The sequence below is a fragment of the Harmonia axyridis genome, chromosome 3, assembly GCF_914767665.1.
Source record: "Harmonia axyridis chromosome 3, icHarAxyr1.1, whole genome shotgun sequence".
NCBI lineage: Eukaryota > Metazoa > Arthropoda > Insecta > Coleoptera > Coccinellidae > Harmonia > Harmonia axyridis.
This window is the reverse complement of record NC_059503.1, coordinates 36,800,843-36,828,483: the sequence shown is the minus strand read 5'-3', so window position 1 is coordinate 36,828,483 and position 27,641 is coordinate 36,800,843. Positions and strand designations below refer to the sequence as shown.

Sequence of the window (27,641 nt, the reverse complement as noted above, 5' to 3'; positions counted from 1 at the left end):
ATTAAAAATAGTAATTTACGTAACAAGTCCGGAAAATAGGGTTTTTTTGGACGAATAGACAAAATTCCAGGACGAGCGTGAGCGAGTCCTGGAAGTCTGTGAGTCCAAAAAAACCATTTTCGGGCGTGTTGCGTACAATATTTTTTCGGCAACCATGTAAAATAACACTATCGCTGCTGCTTTCCATATTTTATTGCGATTGTGATAAAAAAACATGCAAATTTTTGACAACTAATTTCATATGAACTGTCAGCCGTTATCTCGGTTTCTATGGATTCTATGATTCTTTTCCGGCCTAGTCCGGGAAGTACGTACTTTCCGGACTAGGCCGGGAAATGCTACTTTCTCAGAGAAAAAGCGTCCGGGAAGTGAGCACTTCCCGGACGGTTGCCGAAAAAATCAATTTTTCTAGATATTTGTGGATAAATTTTGTTTTTTTATCGATCTCGAAAACTGTACACTCTATGGAAAAAATTCGAGAGACAATTTTTATTACTAAAACTGTGTTGATTTCAGAAATTAAATAAATTTCGTGAAAACAATACAGTGGTGTAGATTTTCAAAAGGAAAAAGATTATCGCACCCTTATATCTAGGTCACTGGATAATTTTGGCAGATGTCACTCACCTTATTCGAAACATTACATTATCTAGACTTCACTACCGAAAAATTGAAACAATGAATATGATAATATCAAAGTTATAAGTAAAACTTGTTTTTTCTTCAAACTTCAACACCCTGTATCTCGAAAACGAAGCTTGTTCTATCCGACGCCAAAGTTATTGAACTAAAATTTGGACCACATTGTATAATTGAACATCTGATATCAAACTGTCGACACAGAAATTATTTTTTTGTGTCCAAAAGTTCTCATCTTTGTGTAATTCCATGCAGTATAATTGTCCCGAAGTCAACTCAACGTATGAAATCCTATCAAAATGCATTAATTAGGGCAAGAATCCTTTCAGTGCTACCCACTGGATGGTACCTGATTTGCCTGTGATAAGAAGCAGTTGTCATTACACCGATTATGATTAGCGATATTGGTTGAAGCACCCAAGTTTCATTTTCAGATCTCGTAGATATAGACTGTGTCCGTTAAGTTTGGAACAAATTCATTTTCAGCAAAACAGACCATTTTAAGAAATAATCCTGAAACACGTCGATTTTTGATTTTAATTCACCGTATTCAAAATAATAATCTAATATTCAGGGTGAATTACTTTCGAGTAATGACATCACCGTCATTTTTCTTTAAATGAAACACCCCCATTTTGTCTCAATTTTCCGATTATTCTAGCTGAGCTGATTCCAAAAATGTATCACATGTTGATTTCAATTGGTACATGGTGGACAAAAATACAATATTTCACTATAGATTGGTGGTGTAGGATCAGAGAAACAGGAAAATGATACTCTGTTAGTTCGCCGACGTTTCGGAAAAATTTATTTCCATCCTCAGGGCTCTACAAAATTTACGGAAAACATCATTTGCAACATTGATGAAGGTGTTTACAAAATAAAGGAAAGATGAGCATTACTAAAAGTTATTGACTAGAAAATATCACAGAAAAGATGGTCTGGTATAATTTATATATACAAAGAAGCATTATAAAATTCAAAACATTTTTAGTTTAAAATAAGAGTAAAAATAAAAAGTAATATAACACATATAGGTATAAACAAAGTACTTACAAGCTAGACAAATGTATCTTCCCAAAATCATCTTATTAAAATTTAAATCAATTCTCCAATATTTTACGTGTAAAGAAATCATAATATGTATATTAAAAACCGGGGAACAAACAATGCGACCGATGCATAGATAGTATGTCGACAGACGGAGGTGAAATCAAAGGAACAGCGGACTCGAAACAATTAGGGTAAAAAACTTAGACGTATGTATGTGATGCGCTGAAGTAATGAAGTCGATAGGGGCTAGAAATCTTTATTTTGTTCTATTATTATTCCGTAGTTGGGTATTTGTTTTTAATAAGGAAAAATAGAATCGGCTAAGTTGTTGTATGTCAGCTCTAGAATTTACTGAGTTATGGATACTTATTTGTAACATCTCAAAAATTAGCCGATTGCTCAAGTATGGCTCCCTATTTAATATTTTGACGTCTTCAAAATTAAAGTTGTGACTTTCATTCAGGCAATGTTCGGCCAAGGCTGTTTTAGGGTTGGAGATCGGCAAACGGACAGACCTAATATGTTCCTGTATTCTGGATTTCAGATATCGGCCCGTCTGGCCTATGTAGACGCGAGAACAATTTAGACAGCTGATTTTATATACAACATTGGAGTTCAGAAGAGTTGGTGTCGGGTTTTTGACAACACTGAAAAAATTCTTTCCTAAGGTATTTGAACTTTTGAAAGACACCCTGACGCTCTCCTTTTGAATAACCTTGGATAGTCTCTCTGAGAGGCCTTTGATATATATGAGTTTGTTATAATATAAAATTGTATTCGAAGGTCCCTCAGATGAAATGATCTGTGGTAGAGAGGGTTTGAGAGACTCTCCTAATATTTTGCTTATGAGATGCGCCGGATAGCTGTTGTTAAGTAAGATGGATCTGATCTTTTTCAGGTTTTTTTCATGATACCTTTTGTCAGAGAGGTTCAACGCTCTGAACTTGAGATTTCGTATGATGTTAACTTTATGTATCATGGCATGATGGGAGTGAAAACCTATATACCTGCCAGAAAAAGTAGGTTTATGATACCAATCAACGTATAAGACATTATCATCCATGCGTTCAACTCTCATGTCAAGGAAATTCAGAGCGCTTTTTGATTCTAATTCTAAAGTGAACTGTAATTTTGGGTGGAAAGAGTTGAAAGTGTCCAACACAAGTTGTTCAGTGTTAACAGGAACGGAAGTGAAAATATCATCGACATAACGTTTGAAAATTGGTACACTGAAAGGTAAGCGAGAGAGACAATAATCTTGAAGTTTTACCATTTGTCTAGCTTGTAAGTACTTTGTTTATACCTATATGTGTTATATTACTTTTTATTTTTACTCTTATTTTAAACTAAAAATGTTTTGAATTTTATAATGCTTCTTTGTATATATAAATTATACCAGACCATCTTTTCTGTGATATTTTCTAGTCAATAACTTTTAGTAATGCTCATCTTTCCTTTATTTTGTAAACACCTTCATCAATGTTGCAAATGATGTTTTCCGTAAATTTTGTAGAGCCCTGAGGATGGAAATAAATTTTTCCGAAACGTCGGCGAACTAACAGAGTATCATTTTCCTGTTTCTCTGATCCTACACCACCAATCTATAGTGAAATTAAATTTTGGATCACCACTTCAGATCTTGTGAAAAAATACAATAGTTTTGAGTGTCCTCATAAAGTAACGCGTGTAACATTCTTTATTAGTTAAATTAACAATATTATCAAAAATACTTATTGTCTAGCGGCAACCCTGTAGTTTGTTACATTTTTAGGTTAATAAAAATGAACTATTTCCAAACATGTTTGGTACTTGTGGTCTAGCAGACAGAATATGAAAGAAATTATTTTTTATCAATTAAAAAAAACATAGTCATCTAGTTTTTTGTGAAATATCATTATTTGTTTAGTGATTAATTGGTGTTCAATGAGAGTTCAGTAGATACTACAATATTTTTGGTATTCGTGAATGTTTAAATTATTGCTTATTAGATCACTTTTAGATATTATTTTTGTCCACCCTGTACCAATAGGAATCAACATTTTTGGAATCAGCTCAGCTAGAGTAATCGGAAAATTGAGAGAAAATGGGGTTGTTCCATTTAAAAAAATGATGGTGACGTCATAACTCGAAAGTAATTCACCCGTATATTTGATTATTATTTTAAAATACGGTAAATTGCAATAAAAAATCGACGTGTTTCAGGATTATTTCTTAAAATGGTCTGTTTAGCTGAAAATGAATTTGTTCCATTCTTCCATATAATAAAAAAAAACTCATGTTCTTATCCGCTACTCATTTGTTTTCAAATTATAACGTAAATAGAATGTTTTAAAGAGTTAACAGCTTCTTATCACAAATGCTGTAGGTAGCGATTATTTGGTGCGTTTTGTTGTTCTGACATGTGTTAGTGTCAGCTTTTGACTCGTTTATTTTCGAGTTTGTAAGATTAAAGTCTTATAAAATGCCACAAATCTATTCAAATTGAAAATGTCCAAACATGGTTTTTATTTATGGTAGTGTTTATCAAAGAAAGACATGAATCATGAATCACTCAAAAAAGCAAAAAGACTCTCTTGAGTCTTCGCAGACGAAGTAAAATGTATTTAAAGGTTAACGACGGTACTTTCGAACATTTGTTAAAACAGCGCTATAATTAAAACCACGTTAATGTGGGAAATTGTGTTTGTTTGCAATTAGGCTATACTTTGAAAACAAATGATAATCGTATAAGAATTAATCGATTTTTTCAATTATTTATATGTGTAACTATAATACAATCTGGAGTTCGGTGCGTTCCTCCAGACTCGCCCTGTATACAGAGTGGTCCAGATTTTAGTGCTACAACTTTGGCGTTGGATAGAATAACTCTTTTCATGAAAAATCCTATAAACATATCCTAACAAGCATCGTTTTCGAAATACAGAGTGTTTGAAAAAAAACCAGTTGTTTACTTATAACTCTAGCAATTTTACATTAATTGTTTGAATTTTTAGGTTTTGAAGTCTTGATAATGTAATGTTTCGAATCAGGTAAGTATCTCCTGCCAAACTTATTCAGTGGCGTATATATAGGGGTGCGATGATTCTGGTCTTATTGAAAATCTACACCACTTTCTTTTTTTCGAAATATTGTTTCATTTCTGAAATCAATAGAGCTTGTCTAGAAAAAGGTCTCTTGATTTTTTTCATAGAATGTACTATTTTCAAGATTAAAAAGCAAATACTATCTACAAAAATTAATTTTTCGAATTTTCACATCATTTCTCATCGATAAATGAAAGTACAAAAATTGACGTGGTGTATTATAAGGTTTTCAGATAGTATTCAATTGAACATTTTTGAAAGACACTCAAACAAAAAAAAAAATTTACTCAATATTTGTTATTGTTTGAGTGTCTGATAAATTTTCTTTCTGAAATGTTAAATTAAATTCCATTTGAAAGCGTTGTAATACACTCCGTCAATTTTCGTTCTTTCATTCACCACTAATGGGAATATTTGAAATATTTACACCAAACCCCTGGGAGGGGGCGCACCTCGTAAATTGCCTCGAGAAAGACTCGCCAAAGTGATCACCCTGACGTGATGGCGGAAAAATGCGGCATTAGGGCTCTGAGGCGACTCACTGCCCCGCTCAACGTCACGGCTCCTGGCGTGTTCATCGGACACAAGCGCCGATGGCACGTTGAGCCTTACGTTTTCGTCTTCACAGCTCGTATGCGCACTCCCCCCTAAGTAAACTTGCGTTCCTCCTCCTCTGGTAGGTGGTCAGCACTAGTGGGGGAGTATGTAGTGTCTCTGTATGCTCACAGATGACGCGTTTTCGCGTCACAATTCTTCGGCCCTGGGGGATTCAAAGGAGTCTTTGCGAAGCAACAGGGTCACCTCTTCACGAAGGTTTGAGAGGGTGTGTCTTGGGCAGATATTGCTGGATAGCCCAACTGATGAGTCCACCAGTGATCTCGGGACGAAACACCGAACCTCTGGGAGAGGGCGCTCCTCGTTACTTGGCTCTACAGCGACTGTATATACTACAGTGACGACAACTTCGGTTGTCCGCAATTAAATGTAGGCGGGAAATGATAGATTCAAACGTTAACCAATGTTTCAAGATTCAGATGATCGACTGCGCATGCGTGAAGGTTGGTCCAGCGCTCGTTTCTTTTGATAACATCTTCACATTTTGGAGGGTTTGAACCCCCTAAACTTTCAATCCCAATTCGAATCCCAATTTATGCAATTTTGCTATTGTTTTAATTGATGAGTGACAAGGCGAAAATTAGGATTCGATTCATCGTGTGCAATCCACTCAGCTGACTGTCGATTGGACTCCCGAGTGAAATGATGGAGCCATGTTTCATCCATTGCCACATATCGATGCAAAAATTCAGGTTTATTGCACATAAACAGCTTCAAACACTGCTCAGAATCATTAACACGTTATTGCTTTTGATCGATTGTGAGCTCGCACGGTACCCATCTGCACACTGCTTTCTCATGAACAAATATTCGTGAATGATATGATGTACACATTCAGATGATATCTTCACAATGTTTGATATCTCGATCAACTTCACTTTAAGGCCATTCAAAATTATTTCGTGAACTTTTTTGATTTTTTCGTCGGTGACAGCCTCTTTTGGGCGTCCACTGCGTTCGCCGTCTTCGGTGCTCATTTCACCACGTTTAAACTTAGCGTACCAATCAATTGATCAGTTGATTTTCCTGGTGCAGACCCCGGAAACTCTTCATCAAGCCAAGATTGTGCTTTAACTGTATTCTTTCCCTTCAAAAAGCAATATTTTATCAGCACACGAAATTCTTTTTTTTTTCATCGTTTATAAAATAACAAAAGTAGCTACACTCACAACGCAATATCTCACAAACTAATGGTAGGACTGCTGTCAAATTTTGACACGTATCGTTAGAAGGTTGGTAATAACTAGAAATCATATGGATTTAATACAAGCACCGCCAACTGGGCATCAGACCGGGGACTTTCTTGGATTCGGGCTCTATGAAACTTCCCATCCCTAAATGAAAAGAGGAAATACTTACAGGATTTTTGAAGAGATCCTTGAGCCTCTGCTCGATACATAATCCTCTCTTATCCCTCATAAGCAGGTAAATATTATCGATACCATCACAACTTCTAAGTAGCTTCTCTACCAGTGCCTTTCCTACGAATCCAGTGGCACCTGTGATAAAAATGTTCGTACCCTTGTAAAAGTCTCCGATGTTATTCGGACCGTCGATGTTGTTATTATTGTTGTTGTCGTCGTTGAACACAAAATTGCTGTTTTTGTCTATTACATCGTGGATCTTCAGAAGGTCTTCAGATGCCTCTAAATCTAGGGGGCATATCCGTGATTGGGTCTTGGGGATCACCATATTGTCACCTGTAACTGAAAGAGTATTTTACTACAAGAATACTAGGAGGTTTTATTCCCTGCGATTGATTCAGAGAAAGCAGGAACTCCGTAGATATCTTTATCGACCATTCCGTGTCACGCCACTTCTGTATTAGTCGGTTGGTCTTTTATTATGCATGATGGCGAGTCAATTTTATCAATATCGTTGGAAGTTCTACAAGGAGATGATATATTGATACTGAGCACAAAACAAACTGAATAACAATGGATAAGGAAATTTATAGTGTTTTTAATGTATTCGAAGAAAGTTAGAGTTGAGTATGGTTATCTGTAATAAGAGTATAGATTGAATTGTATATTTCTATATCTAGGTATCGCACAAGCAACATTTCGTGGATTTACTTTTTTCTATAATGAGTGCAAATAAATAATCCAATGTCCAAGATTAACAATCAAGGATTCGTATTTGACCATGCTATCGAAAAATATTAGGTGTACAACTTTGCTTCCGCCGTTTTGCAATAGATGGCTGTAGCAGCACGTGGTAGTCGAAATGAATAGATCGTAGATGTCATACAATAAGCTCAGGTATTTGTTAACATAACGCCATCGATATATTAGTCGATTTATGTCTGCATCATAAAGTTATTCACGATTAAACATGTCAGCTTACGAGCCTAATTCATTATTTGCGGGAAGTTTTAATTTTCTGCTTTAATATGAAGAAATCTGCAACTCTGGCTCATCGAATGCTCCCAAATACCTATGATGAGGCCGGTATTAGTGAACGAACGTGCCGAGAATCGTTTCATCGCTTCAAGAACTGTAATTTTGAAGTCGAATACCATAGTAGAAGTAGTAGAAGAAAGAAGGTTTTCGAATATGCAGAATTGGAGGCATTACTTGATCGAGACTCGTGTCAAACGCAACAAGAATTGGGAGGATCATTGGAAGTGATGCAACAAGCCATTTCAAAACGCCTGAAAGTCATGGAAATCGTTCAGAAACAAGGAAATTGGGTGCCGTTATAGTTGAAGCCGAGATATGTTTAACGGCGTTTGTTTGCTTGTGAACACCTACTTGCAAGGCAAGGGAGGGATTTCTGCATCGCATTGTATCTGGAGACGAAAAATAGGTTCATTACGATGATACCAAGCGCAGAAAATCATGGGGATATCCCGGCCATGCTTCCACGTCGATGGCCAAACCGAATATTCAGGGTTGGGACCAGCACGGCGTATTGCATGATGAGTTGTTACAACCGACTGAAAGAATCAGAGATTATTGTTTTCGAACGCAATTAATGCGTTTGAGCCAAACACTCAAAAAAAAATGGCATGATAAAGTGATTTCACAGCATGACAATGCTCGACTCCATGTTGCGAAAGTGGTCAAGACATACTTGGAAACGTTGAAATGAGAAGTCCCACCGCCGTACTCTCCAGATGTTGCTCCTTTGAACTATCCCTAGTAGTTTCGATTAATGGCACATGGCCTGGCTGACCAGCAATTCAAGTCTTATGAAGAAGTAAAAAATTGAATACACTCATGGATCGCTTCAAAAAATGAGCGTTTTTTTCAAAGTGGGATTTGTAGGCTGCCAGAAAGATGGGAGAAACTGGGGAAAGTAGTGGCCAGCGATGGAAAATACTTCGAATCATTAATGAATAACCAGTTTTTTTACAACAAAGCCTCGAATTTCGGAAAAAACGGCGGAAGCAAAGTTGTACGTCTATATATCAATCCATAAATAAAAAAGATTGTGAAGAATTTTATTTCATAATAATAATTCACTAGGATGGACAGAAGGAGAAATGACGACATAAGAGGTGAATTGGGGATAAAATCATTGGAAAGGTTTGTGGGTGAGAGGCAGTTGGGATGGTGGGGACACTTACATCGTATGGAGGAGGAGAGACCAATCAAACAAATATGGGAGGCAAAAGTCGAGAAAAAGGCAAAAAGGGGGAGACCGCAACAAACATGGGAGGATATGGTAGAGGAGGAAATAAAGAAAAGAGGGAAAAGCGTCAGGGAAGCTGAGATGATGACATCAAATAGGACAGAATGGAAGAAATTCATTGAATCAAATTAAAATTATTCTTAAGTTATTGTTAAGTTGGAAAATATAGATAATGAAACCCATACACCGAAAGGTATCAAATGGGATACAGATTATATATATATAATAATAATTCACATGAAAACAAAACTTGCATCAATATATAAGAATGATATGCGTTATTTAGAATTTTGAAGATCAATAAAATATAATATATTTAATGATTCTGAATGACTTTTCTCAAACACGATTCATGAATTTTATGGCTGAAACTATTGAATCAAATAATCAAAATATGTCTTGCTGCAATTATACTCAATATATTACCTATAATTCTTCACCACAAAATCCTCTCAAGATTTAGATTTATGAATTCTTCGATTTATTCGATTTCCTTTGAATATTCATAATAATTTTTTATATCGATATTCATGTTGAGTTATTTGGTTACAAATAATGAATATGAGATTATACGCATTTCAAATATTCTATGATGCAGGAATTGATGAAACATTGTATGCAAAATTAGCGAAATTTTTTGATAATACACTGCTCAACAGTTGATAGGGATCACTTACTTGTTCTAAATTCATTTCTGAAATATTCGCTCCAAGATTATAAATTTAGTCAGATATCAGAGTATTTTCAGTTGATAATATGGTTCACTTGAGAAAAGAATGAAAAATTGGAAAGTTGGAGAGAAAAAAAGATTTTATTAGGAACACTCAAAATTCTGTGTTTGAAAAACATAAAAATTTTATGATGAAACCACAAGAAGGCTGAAGTTTCGGTTAAGCTAGTACCTACTTGGTCCCCCACGAGCTCGTCTCAAGCATTCTACCCTACAAGGCATACTTTTGATCAAACGATTTATTAAATTTTGGGGCAAATTCGTCCAAATATCCCGTAAAGCGTTAGAAAGGTCCTCCAGGTTATTGATCGGTTGTTCTAAGGTTGACAATTGTCTAGACATCTCAGACCAGACATGTTCGATGCAATTCATGTCTGGAGAGAGAGCTAGCCAGTCCATCCTATCAATAACATGAGTTTCTAGCGCTTCATTAACCAGACGACTACGGTGTCGACGGGCATTATCGTCAATTAAAATGAAATTCTCGCCCACGGCAGCCGCAAACGGAACAATTATGGGTTCAATAATCATATCGTGATATATCTGGCTGGTCATGGTGGTGTTCTGCAGAACAACCAACTCTGTGCGTTGGTTCAAACAAATGCCTCCACATACACATATAGAACCTCCGCCAAAAGCTGTTGTGGGTACCATAAACTGTTCTGCATACCTTCGACCTCTTTCCCTCCAAGCAAGAATACGTCCATCGGAGTTGACCAAACGAAATCTAGACTCATCAGTAAATAAACATCGGCTCCAATCTTCAAGTGTCCAATTGCGGTGCTCCTCAGCCCATTGCCGTCGATGAACCCGGTGTTCCCTATTCAAACGGGGATGTTGTACTCTCCTACGTGCTCTCAAACCACGAACATGTAGTCGTCATCTTACAGTCTGGTTCGAAATTAGAACTCCTGTTGCAACTCTCAGTGATCTATTGAGCCGAGACGCTGGGTAAGTGGGATTTCTCCTAGCAATTGAGGATCAAAAGACGATCTACTGATCTACTGAGTCGTTTTGGATGAACCTATTCCAAGCCCGACTCACGACACTTTGCGAAACATTCAACCGCCGGGACACTTCTCGCTGGGACAAACCTTCCTGTATCCACCGTATGATTTGGTCCAGTTGCATAGGAGCCAAACGTCTTCTCGGCATGATTGATAAGCTGATATTGTTCTCATTTCTTCAATTATTGTCACCTTATGTGTTTGAACGAGATAAAAAAACAGATAATAATCGATTTTGTGAACAAGAGCCGATGAAGTGAGGAAGATTTTGATATAATCAACTCAAAATATCTTACTTTTTCCTTAGAGAACATATAATGTACAGATATTCACGAGATAACTTGAAAAAAATACAAATGAAGAGAAGTTCATAAGTGATCCCTAGCAATTGTTGATCAGTGTATTTGATTTTTTGAGAAGTCATGCCGTTCATTGTTGGTTAAAGGTTCAGAGGTGTAATGTACCTCAGAATAGAATGATAATTTTTGAATTGCAAAAAAAAAATTGAATATTTTTGTAATTTTGGAGACACGAATTATCTAAATGAGAACATAATCTGCTTTATGTTTCATAGCAACCACATCATCCGTCCAGAATGTTTTAATTGTAAGAATTTTCTAAAAAATGATTTCTCACTTCTTTAGTTACAGTTTACAAGTTGCTTTGACGTCAAATGGAACGAACTTCGTTTTTATGGCTTTACTTAAATTTGAAGTCAATTAAAATAATAATGCGGTTATCTTTTAACGTAGACTTGTAATGTGCTTTATCATTTCACTTCAGGTGTTTCGAAATTGTCGTCATCCATAATATTGTAAAACGGATAAAACAATGCTGAAAATTGTTCAATTCTAGTTCAGCTATTTTCGATTGTAAGAAAAACTTCTGATGAGATATACTAATCCGGGAAATGAAAATATGCAATACAGTTGCCCGACACCAAATGGCAAACGTTTGATAAAATTATCTTTCGGCAATTATCGTAGAATTGGATCCTATTGTTCAATTCTTTTAGTACACGTTCACTATGGAATACCCAAAAATGACTCTTTCTATTGTGGCAGCGTTATCTTATTTGTTGGTAGAAATTTTAGCAGTTCAAGAAGGTTAGCGATGACGCTAATATTTTTTTCATTTCTCTGAAGGATGAATAGAAAATTCTTTTAATTACTTTATAAATATTTCTCATAATTCCTCATTTCTGAGCAATATTCTATTAATTGTGGCCAGTAATGTATAACCTTTGAAGTTATGATTTCTGGTTATATCAGGGTATTTTTGAGTGCCTAATTCAGAAATAGTGAAAAACTCTAAAAAAAATTTAAAATGGCGGAAAACCTGCAACGTTCGAGATTTTTTCTTGGTAACCAATTTGGATTCTTTTTTCTGAATGAACTTAATTTTCTGAGATTTTTTTCACTGTAAACATGTGAAAAAATCTTTGTTCGGTTAATGAAAAAATTTTCAACAGAAATTCTGAGACAATTCAGAAAAAAATTCAATTTGGCAACCGAGAAAAAATCTCGAAGGTTGAAGGTTTTCCGTCTTTTTGAATATTACTTCATCTTTTCTGAATCGAGTACTCGAAAATATGATATGACCAAAAATCGTAACTTCAAAGGTTATACATAACTGACCACCCTCAATAGAATATTGCTCAAAAATGCCGTTGCACACCCTGTATCTCGCTTGTGCTTCGAAAATGGCAAAAATGATTCTTCCGGTGTCTTCTACCCGACCATATTGGTTTGTAAATTCAATAATGAAACAACATGTATAAATAATAAATATATGCTCCGAAGGTTTGATTTTTGCTTCCGAAAGATAGAAACCTCAGCAGGAATATGTTCGTAGCGTTTTTTCAAATTTATTTCTGAAAATGACAAGCCCTCAATATATAAATATCGAAAAACAACATTATGTTTTAAAACTGTGCATTTTGGTTGAAATCGATCTTTTTCTTGAAATATGCAATTTTTTCTCGATAAAATGCTGCGGCTGAATATCATGAACTCGACGCACCTTACGGAAATTCCGTTCTTTCTGTATCTTTTTGCATAATTTCTTCTTCCCTCCGAAAAAATAACCAAAAAAATTCGAAGCAAATCAGTCCGATCTCTTGAAGATTTTCTGTGTTACAAAGGATTTACCAGGTCAGAAAAACTTGAATATTTCTTTACAATAAAACTCATTTCACCGATAAACAAAAAAATTTGACGAATAAATTATGAGACAATGATATTTTACAATAAAAAAAGATGTTCCAATTATGCGATTCTCACGAAATTCTGTATAAACAAATTCATTTATTCAAGACGTATTTTGTAACTTATTTGAAAATTTATAAGTTCTAACACATGGGTATTTCTTCATTCAAGTTATTCAATTAAGTTTAATAGAAAACGAACTCAACCGAGATGGATTGTGTTCTTGAGTTAGCAAAATCAATGCAGCAAAAAACAAGTTTTTCATAAAACTTTTTTTATTCAATTTCCTACTTATTCCAAAACTTGAACAGTCACAATTCGAGGCCAAAATTAATTTTCCTACTTCTTCAGTTATTCAAAAATAATTAGCCAAAATCGAATTAGTGCCTTTTATGCGTTTTGTTATTATCGAACGAGAAATTTCTGTTTCTGTGTAAACAGTCCACCATTTAAGTTTAAGGTTAATAATAAATATGACTTGTCTCAGGCTAAACTTCTTAGGGGATCTCATTTCTTCCGTATTCGAAATATTCTAATTCATATATAGTTACGAACTCATTATGAAAAATCTATGTTCCAAAGTTGAATAATTTTACCCTATCTCATAAAAAAATTATCAAAGCAGCTTTAGGGTATACGAAACTGTAAAAAATCTGTGCAGTTATGTGTTTGATATTCACAGTAGAATATCAGTAGAACCTCAAATTTTTAACAATGATTCATTATTTACCCACCGCAAAATAACAAACACTCGAATAAAATATAAAAAATCGATGTCAAAAAATTCATAAATATCCAAGGGCAGGATTCAAACCCGAAGTCATTCGATTCGGAATCTGAATGAAAATTTCATTGAGAAAAAAAATGAAATTATAAATGATATGACTTGGCGGTGAAAATTATTGTATTATAGCAACAATCTTAGGATTACATGATCGACATTCAGCTCATTGTTGAAAAAAAAAAAATTCGATCTTTATTTAGCGGCGGGATTCAACTCAGGGGTAATTCTTTCCGAAATTTGAATCAATAAAGAAATTCAAACATTGAGAATTTCAGTGGTAGCCACATTTGTTTTTCCTCAAACGATTCCCGAATTTTATTATTAGTTATAATCAATTCCTAACTTTAGAAAGATTCGTATGAGACCTAAAAACGAAAGAAGCTTTAATTTGACAAGGATAATTTTATGAGCGAGAAACATATTATTCTCATGGAAAGAATCTTTGACTTCGATAATCTGTCAGAAATTTTTCGCAATATACACAACACTTACCTGTAAAAGAATTTATCTCAGAAGATGTGGATTGAAACAACTGGAGCACCTCACGAAAAATGTGTTGTGAAAAACAGCGGCTATTCCCCACCTAGATAGTTTCGTATCAACTGTTCCCTATCGAACAGAACACTAAGGGGTATCAGAACATCGTGAGCTATCGGCTAACAGGTCTGTAATGAACAATTTCCATCAGTATTCATGAAAAATAGTAATCACTTATATCAACTCGTCAATATTAGCAGGGCTGTCGCCAAGGGATAGCAGAGGGTCGCCCAAGCCGCCGAAATGCAGGGGTGAAATTTCAAGCTTGATCAACAAAAATCACATGTATGGAAATTCAAAGTACCGAATGAGAATATAATTTATTTCATACTGATACATTACAAAGGAATAAATGCTTAGTTACCGTAACTATAAACATTGTCATAACTCCCTTGGGAGTTAAACAGGGCAGTTATAGATCTTCAACTCCCTCTAAAGTGTTCACAAAAACAAACCGACAGTTGTCGAATTTACCACTAAAGTTGTTACCCGAATTGCAAGGATTTTCTATTAAACGGTTGTCACTGTTAATGACTGTATTCAAACATGAAGTTGTTTCCCTTCTTTCATCTGACATGCCAGCTAACATTCTTGCAGTTTTGTTTTTCAATTCCATGCTGTCGGCCAAATACCCTTCTGTCACCGTTGAACTTCGCCATCCACCATGTCTCTTCAATGTTGTCATATTTGCTCGTGCATTGACCAAGGCAGTCGCAGAAGTCCTTCGCAGACAATGTCCTGTGAATGTTTCTGGATTCGGCAATTCCAAAAAACTAGCAATTTTGCTTGGAATTTTCCCGAATGTATTTTTTCCAACCGGTTGAACTGAGCAACATTACAGTTTCACTCGTGTTTTTACTATCCATATGGTTAACTTCCATCCACTGCAGAAATTTTTCATATTCCTTTTTGTACTTAAGTTCCGACTTTATCGGTAGTAGTACGGAACGAGCTTTTTCAGCCTTTTCCAACAAATCTCTTGAAATCTCAATTCTCTCTGAGTTTGCATTCATTTTCACAAATTTGAATATGATGAGAAACACGATATGACAAATATCTACAATGTTGTCAGTGACATTTCCATGGCAACCATGCCTACTTAATTCTTAATAAAGATAATTCGTTTTGTTCTGAAAACCAAAACAATTTGGTTTTTATATTTCATGCAGTATGAAATAAAATTAATTATCTATCTTGTGAGTTATTGGATTTTAACCACCTCGGGCAACGCAACAATCCCTCGGGACTTACGTCCCTCGGGATTGAAATCTGTTGCCCTCTGTGGTTAAAACCCTCATAACTCCCTTGATACATAAATAACTATTACTCAGAAACAACAAGGATTATAGAGAAATTCAACCCTCAACTGGAATTACGGAGTATTCTGTGACAACCGACTACGGTGTTTGTGTCTGTACTAAATTTTGTTCTCTCTATATTCGGAGGGTAATTTTTGGACTAATAAGTTGTACATTTCAAACTCTTATAATAAGTGGAATATCTTCGACAACTAAAAGAGTTCGGTTTGGTGATCCAGACTATCTCATTGCAATTGGTGCATGAATGAAGGAGCGCTTAAAGGTTGAAATCGTCATGCTATATTTACTTGCAAAATTGTCAGTAGTAATATCCCTAGGATATTATTGATAAGTAATAGACGAGATGATTTTATGACAATCGAAAGCTTGATACAGTTTGCAACAGAACAGCCCTCAGCCTTCGGCTTTGCACTGTTATAGTATATCCAAAGTCTCTTGGAGGAAGCAGAATATTTCTATTATACAAGAGTTGTACAAGTTTCCAGAAATTCCTTTGGGGCCAGTGAATTCATTGCCTAACAATACATTCGAATAAACCCCGGTATAATGCGGATCGCGGTATCCACTTCAAAGGGACGTCTATGTCCAAGCGTTTTTATGGTCTAGTTCAACTTGGATATACTATACCAAGATACGAGATTGAGAAATTTGTCATAAAATTATGAGGGATTTTTCAATGTCCGAAGGATATTTTTATGACTTTATTAAAATTTGACCAAACATTAGACTCGTTGCTGTTCTCTACTATAGATCATGTGGGTATTATCATTGCATCGTGGGCATCTCGCGCTGATTCAAATATTGTATTGTTAAACGGGACAATCATAATGTTTTAGTCATTATAGTACTTTTTTGCAAGAGTTAGCACGAAATCGTAGAGGAAAACAAATCAGATCAAATTATAGTACTTTTTGCAAGATTTTGCACAAAATGTTCCACATTGCCTTCACCCTTGCTTCTTCATATTCGATCTCGTCTTTCTTTCTCATATTGACCCCCCAGTCCTTTAGTATCAACGTACGTCAATTCTTCTAAGCTGTTCATTCAATTCATATTCTCGTTAGCAGCAAAATTCATAAATATTCCTCAAATATATTTGTGACTGCATGTTATAATTTTGGGAATTTTTCTTCCATTAGCGCATTTATACCTGCTTTGTTATATTTTGAACATAAGCATTGCCAAAACGTGACGTTTTTAGAGGCAACAATAAGACCGTGAACTTCTTTACTAAATTCGTCTATATAAGGCATAAAGCTATCTTCGAAGGTACCAGTGGAGGAGCTGCGTACGCTTTTGTTGGCGTTGCCAAATCTGAAGATATTACTACCATTTCAAGAAAAAAACGCTCTCTCTTGCTTCTTATATGGCGAAAGTGCAATTTATAATCTTAAACATACGTGCTTCCTTCTAATTTGGTGGTGTCGAGATGCTACCAACCTGAACAGTGTTCAATTTCTTCAGATTGGATTTTATGATTGGTGCCCAGATTGCCTTGATCCCCAGAGACGGCATGCTTATGAGATTCAGCCATCACTACGGGTCCCATAAGCACCTGCTTCTGTAGACTAGTGGTGAGAGTGAAGGGATTGCAACCGATACTACTAAAGTCCGAACCCCGATACCGAATTCTTAAAATGTATGGTACCTACAAGTCCAGAGAGACCAAGTTTGGCAAACGGTTCTTCTCAGAACCAAACAATTGGTCCTTCTCAGGGCCAATACCCTGAAGACGGCAGACGAATGCTTGCCGAAACGTCAGGAAAACAACCGCACAGATGATGGAAATAGCCCAATAATCTATCTAACATACAGGGTTGACGTCAAAAACAAAAAAAAACAGGTCCCTCGTGTCATGGGCTATTCTAATCCATGTTATGCGATTTTTCAAGGTTTTCGAGTTATGAATTTTCTTATGAACCTTGAGAATTTTCGACTTGACCATCTTTAAAAAGATATAAAAAAAAGTACAAGACTTTTCTGGTTTTTTTTTGTAACTTAATCTTCATGAACTGTAGTTTTATACATAAATTAACCAGCTTCGTAACTTTGATAAAAATTATGGAAATGTTGGTCTCAAGTGAAAAAGTTACGTGAATTAGATTATGATCTAAATTTTCGAATCAAAATTAAAAACGTGAAAAGCCTAATTCACGGTTTCTTAGTATGCTTAAATACTGCGCTCAATGTTCAGCTTTTAGAATCATTAATAAAAAATGGTACTTAACGGTGTACTTTTGCGAGAATTAGCCTTCAAAGTCAGTGATGTGGGACCTACATGAGTTTAACTGGAATAAGTAGGTGAAAAAAGTGGTTTCGAAATTCTTTTCACGTGTGGGCTGGAGTTTTGGTTGATTATATGTAAGTACAACGGTTTTCAAAAATGATTGTTTTGAGTAGATCTAAAAAAAGTCAGCAACAATATATATCTATCTTTCATAAATAAGCCACAATTTTTAATTTTGTATAAAATAATATAGAAAATCAAGAGGTGATTTTCGAGCATCATTGTGAGACAAGCATTTGAATTCTCACTAATAAAATTTACATAATGGTGAAGGTAATTTCATGAAGATGAACTTTGTCCCTCAAAGTTTTTCATTTGGACGCTTACTTCAAGAGATAATGCGAAATGAAAATATTACTATTACCATTGTCTATTACTATGAATGAAGTGGGTGTGGTGATGACCGCTGGTAATACCTAGCTACGTTCTCCGATTCTCATTCAACTTGCATATCTGAGAATGCAGGTAAAATTTTCTTAATGAATTACTTCATGAATCCAGAAGTAAAGAAACATTTTACTTATAAACAATAAACTCCTCAAGCAAGATATTCAATTTGGAACAAAAAACCATTCATCAAAAAAATGGTAAACAACCTAAGATTAAACGTAACGATGTCCGTAGAAGTAAGTCCGGTATGAAAACATATTATGAAGCTGATTTGATAAAAAATAAATATAAACACTTACTACTTTCCACAGATTGAAATCTGTGGAAAGTAGTAAGTGTTTATTTTTATTTTTTACCAAATCAATATGAATTTCCACCAAGTAAGGTCTGGAACAATTAAATATAACGGAGCATCTGAAGCAAATAGGTACATCTACACTGAAACATGTAAACAAAAATAATTATGGTATATTGGCGTTTAATGGAGTTGTTATGAAAACGAAAACCTCTAGAATAGTTTCGAACGATTCTAAAATGAAAGGGGATGTAAATCCATGACCAGAATGGAAAGTGGTAACTCGGAAAAGGCATAATAAAAAAAGAGAAGAAAGAGCTCATCATAGGAAGTGGTAGCAATTTAACTGAGTAAAAAGTTAATCCCAAAAAGGCCTTTCTATATGTATCCAAATTACAACCTGGAACCCGTGGAAGATTTGAAAAGGTTTCTGAGGGAGCAGTTTAGTGGAGCTGAATGCGAAGAACTTATTTCGAAGCATCCAAAGTTTAATACATCTTACAGAGTTATTGTAAATCTAAATAACTTGGGCAAAGTAATGGATCCATTGACATGGCCTGGAGGTGTGTATGTAACAAGATTTTTTCAGAGGAGTAGTCAAACCCAAGAGAAGTGGTAAATGAAGAAATTCAAAAACAATAATTACATAACTTCTAAATTTCTCGAAGTTGGTACTTATTTAGATTTTATAGTCCGGTCAATTTATACCAAAAAATTAGAGTGAAGGTACATAAATTCCCAACAAGCTGAAAATGAGTGAAATTATTCAAAACATAATTATAAACAATACCTGAAAGTTCCCTATTATTCCCGTGTAAGGAAAACATTTTATTCAAGGTCAAACGTCAAAAAAATGAGTTTTTCGCGATTTCCAGCGAAACGGTGAGTTTTATCATAAAAGTACCTCAGACAAAAATTGTAGATTATAAAATTATCTATCCAATAGTTTTTTCATACGAGCCACCGTTTCTGAGATATAACGATTCAAAAAGTAATAAAAGTTGTTATCGTCATAATATGTACACGTTTCCACGCCACCTATGAAGTAGTGTACTTAGCGCGTTTTTATCAATGTGGTTTTCCCATTAGGCCTACTCCACGGGTCAGTTGTGATACTATTTAATGTGAAACTATTGCAAACTATTGGAAATTTTCAAAGATTGGAAAAGATAAAAGCGGTGTAATTTAAAAAAAAAAGTGATGAAGTTCATTCGCCTGATTCGTAATTTTCAAATTCTTATTATTCTTCTTCTTGTTCTTCTTCTCCTGCTGCTTCTTTATCTTCACTTTGGAGGCAAGTAAATTGCATCAATATCGATGTATCGCATGACACTTCGTCGGAATCAAACCAATCCTTCATCGTTTGTGGTTGAACATTAGAGCACGACCGGCCTTGACAATTTGTGCATGCTAGAGAACAAAACAGTCCAACTTTTTTGCAACGACATTTAGCACAGCATCCCTTTTTGCAGTTGCAAAAAATTGTAAAGTTTGAACTGGCTCTAATAAATTGTTGACCAACTTCCAACCCCATTCTGTAGGGTCTAGCTGATAACCAAGCCACACTTGAACTTGGTAATAAACCAGAAAAAGATGTCCAACTGAGGTTGGAGGAAGACAAGCTAATTGAACTTATTTTTTATTTTTATTATCTTTGACAAAACATGCATCTCGATGATTATCTAAATAGGTCGTTTTTTTAGGAGCTCCGTACCGCTTTTATCTTTTCCAATCTTTGAAAATTTCCAATAGTTTCACATTGAATAGGATCACAACTGACCCGTGGAGTAGGCCTAATGGGCAAATCACATTGAAACAAACGCGCTAAGTACACAACCTCATAGGTGGCGTGGAAACGTGTACATGTTATGACGATAACAACTTTTACAACTTTTTGAATCGGTATATCTCAGAAACGGTGGCTCGTAGGAAAAAAACTATTGATACATTTTTTATAGATAATTTAATAATCTACAATTTTTGTCTGAAGTTTTTTTTATGATAAAACTTACCGTTTTGCTGAAAATTGCGAAAAACTCTTTTTTTTTTATCTTTGACCTTGAATAATTTTTTTTCCTTAAACGGGAATAATGGCGAACTTTCAGGTATATTATGTCTTGAACTTTACTCATTTTCAACTTGTTAGGAATTTATGTACCTTCGAATGTCTAAATTGACCGGACTATTATTTGTATAAGTGAAACTTGGTTGACTGATCCCAGTCGTGATTGTTTTCACTTTAAATTTTTACAGAGCCACAAGCTCTTATAGCCTTTATAGGAGTTGGTATTTGGTGTAGGAATTCAGTAAATACTAAATTTTTGAATTAAAAAAAATTCTGTATAGAAAGGGAATTCGAAGTTTGTGGAATTGCAAGTAGAAAGTCAGGTAAAAAATCTTTAATACTGAGCTGCTACCGTTTTTGAGTCAATACCAATGAAAATTAGTTCTGTGATCAGTTAAGCAATTTGTTGGAATTTTTATACGAGTCTGGCATAGATATTATACTTTGTGGAGACCTCAATATTGATCCTTTGAGAGATAATAATATTTATTATAAAATTACAAATACTTTTGAAAGTTTCAAAATGAAAAACACAGTTCATGATAAAACGTCTTTTGATCCTCAATGCTAGGAGAAATCCCACTTACCCGGCGTCGCGGCTCAATAGATCACTGAGAGCTGCAACAGGAGTTCTAATTTCGAACCAGACTGTAAGACGACGACTACATGTTCGTGGTTTGAGAGCACGTAGGAGGGTACAACATCCCCGTTTGAATAGGGAACACCGGGTTCATCGACGGCAATGGGCTGAGAAGCACCGCAATTGGACACTTGAAGATTGGAGCCGATGTTTATTTACGGATGAGTCTAGATTTCGTTTGGTCAACTCCGATGGACGTATTCTTGCTTGAAGGGAAACAGGTCGAAGGTATGCAGAACAGTTTATGGTACCCACAACAGCTTTTGGCGGAGGTTCTATATGTGTATGGGGAGGCATTTGTTTGAACCAACGCACAGAGTTGGTTGTTCTGCAGAACACCACCATGACCAGCCAGAGATATCACGATATGATTATTGAACCCATAATTGTTCCGTTTGCGGCTGCCGTGGCGAGAATTTCATTTTAATTGACGATAATGCCCGTCCACACCGTAGTCGTCTAGTTAATGAAGCGCTAGAAACTCATGCTATTGATAGGATGAACTGGCCAGCTCGCTCTCCAGACATGAATTGCATCGAACATGTCTGGTCTGAGATGTCTAGACAATTGTCAACCTTAGAACAACCGATCAATAACCTGGAGGACCTTTCTAACGCTTTACGGGATATTTGGACGAATTTGCCCCAAAATTTTATAAATCGTTTGATCGAAAGTATGCCTCGTAGGGTAGAATGCTTGAGACGAGCTTGTGGGGGACCAACTAGGTACTAGCTTAACCGAAACTTCAGTCTTCTTGTGGTTTCATCATAAAATTTTTATGTTATTCAAACACAGAATTTTGAGTGTTCCTAATAAAGTCTTTTTTTCTCTCCAACTTTCCATTGTTTCATTCTTTTCTCAAGTGAACCATATTATCAACTGAAAATACTCTGATATCTGACTAAATTTATAATCTTGGAGCGAATATTTCAGAAATAAATTTAGAACAAGTAAGTGATCCCTATCAATTGTTGAGCAGTGTATAATACATTGAATTACATATTTACAAATATTCCATCCACAACTGAAGTTGTTGAAACACTATTTTCTATATTACACTATATTCTTCGTTCTGATCATAAGGGACTTCTTATGTATATGATTTCGGAGAAACCTAACAAGAATAACTTCGACTACCATAGAAATTTCAATGAGCATAATATAGAACGCTTCCTTACATCGGGTGTCCCAAATTTGTTGTCTAGTGAGGGGATCTCAAAACTCTTTCCGGATTTAACATCGTTAGATTTGTTCCCTTGGTCATATTTAAAAACAACATTTATCAATTTGAAAAAATTTAACGATGTAAAATCAGGAGACCTTGGTGGCCACCAAATATTTCAACTATTCGAAGTTCTCAGATTAATATAGAAAGGTACTAGGTTGCTTTGCTGTGTGGAATTTTATTTCTCGGGAATAAAAGAACATTGCAATAGTTCTCAAATTTTAATGGAAACGAGTATTCCTTTCATGTTTTTCGGTAGTGGCGAACTTTTTCTTCTGGAAGGAAAAAGGAGAAAATGTTTCAGGAAAAATATTATCGTTTTTCAGGGGCTCAGTATGTTTGCCAAATTAACCAGAATATTTTGAAAAATGCAAATAATATGACGTAAAAATTTCGAAAAATTGAAACTTCAACAAGTGTTATGAAACTTTTTTCTAAAATCATTCATGTAATGACCTTTCTCCGTTTGTAACTTTAGAAATGCTCGTACGAAAGCAATAATTTAAATTGTTTTGTGACCCACAATGATTAATTGCATTCGTTGAAGTCATCATGGACGAAACTGACCGAAATATTTTATTCGATTTATAAATTTTAAAGACTTAAAATTCCAAAATATCAACAGGCTTTATAAAAATTGCTCTTCGAATAGTTCAAATCTTTTTTATCGCAAATATTGTATGGAAAATTCTCGATTCATTTGCCTTAAAGGATTAGCCGATTGAAAATCGTTTTGGTGTTTTACTGTTTTGATAAGATGTTTCCACATTCAGGCATTTTCAGCTAGTCTAATGATGGTAGGTATCTATTGTGTTAGTCTATTGTGTGAGGATGTCATATAGTCGATATATGTAATGGAGGCAAATGATAGATTAGTTCTGGATTATTTGGCCATGTTGATTACCTCCTGCTACTTAGAAATATTTGGACAAGGACATTCAATAGACCATTTCACCATTTCAGTCAATCCAATGTGGCTGTCAATTTATAATTTCGAATGAAAAAATTGATAATTTTCAGGATAGATATGGTTTATAAATTCTTATTTCCTACAAATACTTGATGACTTAATGAAAAAATCATTTAAAAAATATCACTGCACACAAATTGAATTCTGGGCATTTGTACGAAACATCGAAAAAATTTAAATCAATCCAATCCTGAAACCTATTACCGATACAATTACAATTACGAATAACAATATCAATTTAAATATGTATCACTCTACAGGGTTAGAACTATTTAGAGGGGTACTACAGGGATATCTAAAACCGTTAGAAATTGAGGGTGGTTTAAATTACAAAAAACATACGTATTTCTAACGGCTTTCGATATCTCTCTAGTGCCCCTCTAAATAGTTCTAACCCTGTATATAATATTCTCAATTTTTTGATTTTAGGTGAAATATTGGTCCGAGTATACCGAACGAAGGTGCAGATTAATTTTTGTGATGAAAAAACATTTGAAGTCTATGATTTCAACTTTTATATGTGTCTGTCTATTCTTATGCCGATTTAACTATTTCAAGCTTTGTCAAAATTTGATGTTGATGTCTAAACCAGAACAATTAAAAAATCATAAAGAATATTGAACTATACCAAATACTATAAATACCGAATATTTCCGTGAATACATATCCGATTGGATTGAAATTCTACCTGAATATACCAGGTGTTAAAAACAACGTTTTATTATTTTAGGAGCTAATTCTATACTTAAAAATAAAAATAAAAAGTAAAAAGTTCCATATAAAGATGGGCAAATTAGCCGTTTTGGAGATATGAGCGATTCGAGGTTTTCAAAATATTAACTCATTGCCCAACCAAATACGATAATAATAACAGAAGATATTCGATTTTTTTTGACTTCTGGTATTCTACAGGAGACGTTTCCATATGACCACCGTCCATTTCAATGCAGGAAGTAAATGATACATGGGATAATTATGATCCATACCCAAAATTTCAGCATTCTAGGATTCAGATAGTACTGAAGTGATGAATGTTTGATTGATGTTATGTTTCACACAAAAAAATCAATCAATTACTCGAAAACCGCTAGAGGTAGGAACAAGGAAGTTAACTGAAAAGTTAACGCAGACGAAGTCACGTGCAGACTAGTAACAGACAGTAAGTTCACAAAATCCAAAGGTTTTGTAGAGCAATGACATTCTCAATTGATTTCTGCATATTACTTGTAATTCGAATATTCTCACCAGGAATCTCTGATTCCACTATACCAACTGTAATTGATTTAAGAACACCCAGTAGTTGGAATATTTCAATTATTTTCGATAAACATTTTGTTGAGGGTGAGATAAGTAAACAATCAATTTGTGCCATATCAGTTTGTTGTAATTTTTTGTTATCTCGCTCTTTGTCAAATAATCACGGTTGCTGATACTAACGTTTTGTCTGCAAATGACCAGTTTTAGGTGTTCGCTATACCTATCTAGAACCAGGGATCGGACAAATTTTAAATAAATGAGCGAGCTAGATGAAGTTGAAATGATGGGTTTGTCGTCCATATGAACTGCTATCAAAATGAATAGGTCTATAAATGGATTGGTGCTTATTATGCTTGGTTTAGCTCAGTCGACTAAACGAAACAAAACAAAAGAAAGAAATAATATAGACGAAAGGTTGCATGATGCAGCATATATGATATTCGCAACATGGAATGCGAAGAACATCTGAAATGTTTAGAACATGAACTGATGAACATCAAATAGGTCGTATGGAACCAGGATGAAACGAGAAACAAGTCGGGTTACCTCTTAGTCCAAATCAACTCAGAAATAACTTCGAACATTGGCAGCGTAGCTTTTCTAATTCACAAAGGAAAGAATCTTAGTCACAACAACACCAAATCAATATCAATAGGGCAACAACAAAAAAATTTTTTTTGGTGCCTAGGATTTTAGGGCTGATTCTAACTATATTTGGGACGCTAAATTTGTGCATGCAATCCGTTTTTCTCTATCAGCTCTACTTTTTCAGATACATCAACTTATCTATCAATGAAATAAAAAATAAATATTTGTTGTACTATCAATTTGTCGATTGGTCAAAAAATGTGGGTTTCATTCAGTATATTCATTTATTTCATTACTAAAATTATTACAAATTAAAAATTATTAAAAACCACTTCAATGATTGTTATTTCTGTTTAGTAAATACTAATGCAATCAATCGAAATAACCGCAGTAAGTAGACTTATCCCAATGTAGAAACGGCAATACGCCCTATCCCGCACTCAGATGAAATACCGATTCCAACATTTCCTCAGCTACCAGAACCAGATATCTCTGCTGACGAATATTTTCCCTCTGATCGCTCTTGTGATGCTAATAAAAGTTCTGATGCTAATGAAACTGACAGTGACTATGAGGGGACGCCATCAGTTCCTCAACGCTTCAAACAAAATAAATAATCTCACCAGGGATCTCAATTTATCGAAAAAATCTTCTGAAGTACTGGCTTCTAGGTAGAACGACCAAAATTTATTGGAACAAGGAACTTAAATTACCTTTTACCGTACAAGAGAAAAAGATCTGCTACCATTATTTTCTCAAGAAGACAATTTTGTATTTTGTCACGAAATTAGTGACTCAAGAAAGAAATGGGACTTTCTGAATATATTTCAGATGATTGGCGCCTATTCATTGACAGTTCAAAGCAAAGTTCGAAATGTGTCCTTCAACATAATGGGAATAAATATGGTTTAATACCACTAGCTCACTCAACGAAACTGAAAAAACAATATAATACCATAGATTTGGTCTTGCTCCTGCAAGATAAAGTATTACGAACATCATTGGATGATTTGTGTAGACTTAAAAATGGTAAACTTTCTTCTTGGGCAGCAAAGTGGTTACACAAAATATCCGTGTTTCTTGTGCCTCTGGGATATTAGGGGCAAAACACACACTGGGTTAGAAAATATTGGCCTCAGAGAGAACATGGACGTTCGGGAAAAGAATGTCATTAACGACGCTTTGCTTGAAAGAGAAACAATTCATACTTTCTCCGTTACATATAAAGTTGGGCTTAATGAAGCAATTGCCCTTGATGAGAATGGGTCATGTTTTGTATATATAGGGGTAAAATGCATCAGTTGAGCACAGAACAAAGCAGAGCAGGGATATTTGAAGGCCCTCAAATAAGACAATTAATTGAAGATCCTGCTTTCATAAATAAACTTGGACATCATTATTTGCAGTTGTAGAAAATTTTCTAGGTAAACATAAAGCTCAAAAATATGTTGAAATGGTTAACAAGATGCTTAATATTTTCAAATCATTATGTCCAAATCATTTGCCTAAACATTGATTAAAATTCAAACTTTGATTACTTTCTGATTTCTCTTAAGGAATCAGAAAGTAATCAATCAAAATCAAAGTAATCAATGTTTAGGCAAGTGGTGCAACTGGCCATTAGGGTGCAAAGAGTCTTAAAATACACAATTTACACAGAGCGTTTTCCAGAAAATTTAGGAAACTTGAATGAGGACAAAGGTGAAAGATTTCACCAAGATAATAAAGTTATGGAGGACCGCTACCAAGGAAGATGGGACATGCACTTGATGGCAATGATGGCAGATTACTGCTGTAGTTTAAAAAGGGACTGTTTAAAAAACATTCAAAAATGTCGCGGAAAAGGAGCTTTCGAAGTGTTGAGTGACCATTTGGTTTCTTCAATGTTTTTTCGTTTGTAAGTATGACATAATATTGTATTTTGTATAACTAAAATAAAAATTCCGTATCTACTTTTGTTTACTGCACTCACGGATTTGAAATAACGTAACTTATATTTCTCTAAAATTGTATATCTCAAGCTCAAATTTGAGCTCCTAGGTGAATACGTTATTTGAATTCAGGACATTAGGACGCGATCCTCAAGTTCAACGCCAGTATCAGTGCCCAAATTATTTATGCGCACCCACTTCCACATTGACTTATGAAGAATTAGAAAAATTCTATGAGCATTTATCCACCACACATAACCAAAAACAATTTTTGACTCTACAGTGGTGAATCACGATACCACCCAGTTTTTTCAAATGAGATTGTCAAATTTTTATATAATATTCCTAATCTCCTCGAACTTCTTATTTCGAAGTACATACCT

The 27,641-nt window shown here is 34.9% G+C and overlaps 1 protein-coding gene across 3 annotated transcripts in view; it reads right to left on the bottom strand.

Moving 5' to 3' along the window:
- Window positions 1-27,641, bottom strand: part of LOC123675838 (fatty acyl-CoA reductase 1-like) — a 48,734-nt gene that overhangs the window by 15,589 nt on the left and 5,504 nt on the right. The window contains exons 2-3 of one of the 3 annotated variants that reach the window (XM_045611381.1): window positions 14,247-14,419; window positions 6,750-7,096 (exon numbers count right to left, since the gene is read on the bottom strand). In XM_045611381.1, coding sequence (XP_045467337.1) covers window positions 6,750-7,082 — 333 coding nt within the window. In that variant the 5' untranslated portion in view covers window positions 7,083-7,096; window positions 14,247-14,419. The remainder of the gene's footprint in view (window positions 1-6,749; window positions 7,097-14,246; window positions 14,420-27,641) is intronic. The other 2 variants (XM_045611383.1, XM_045611382.1) reach the window with 2 other exon arrangements.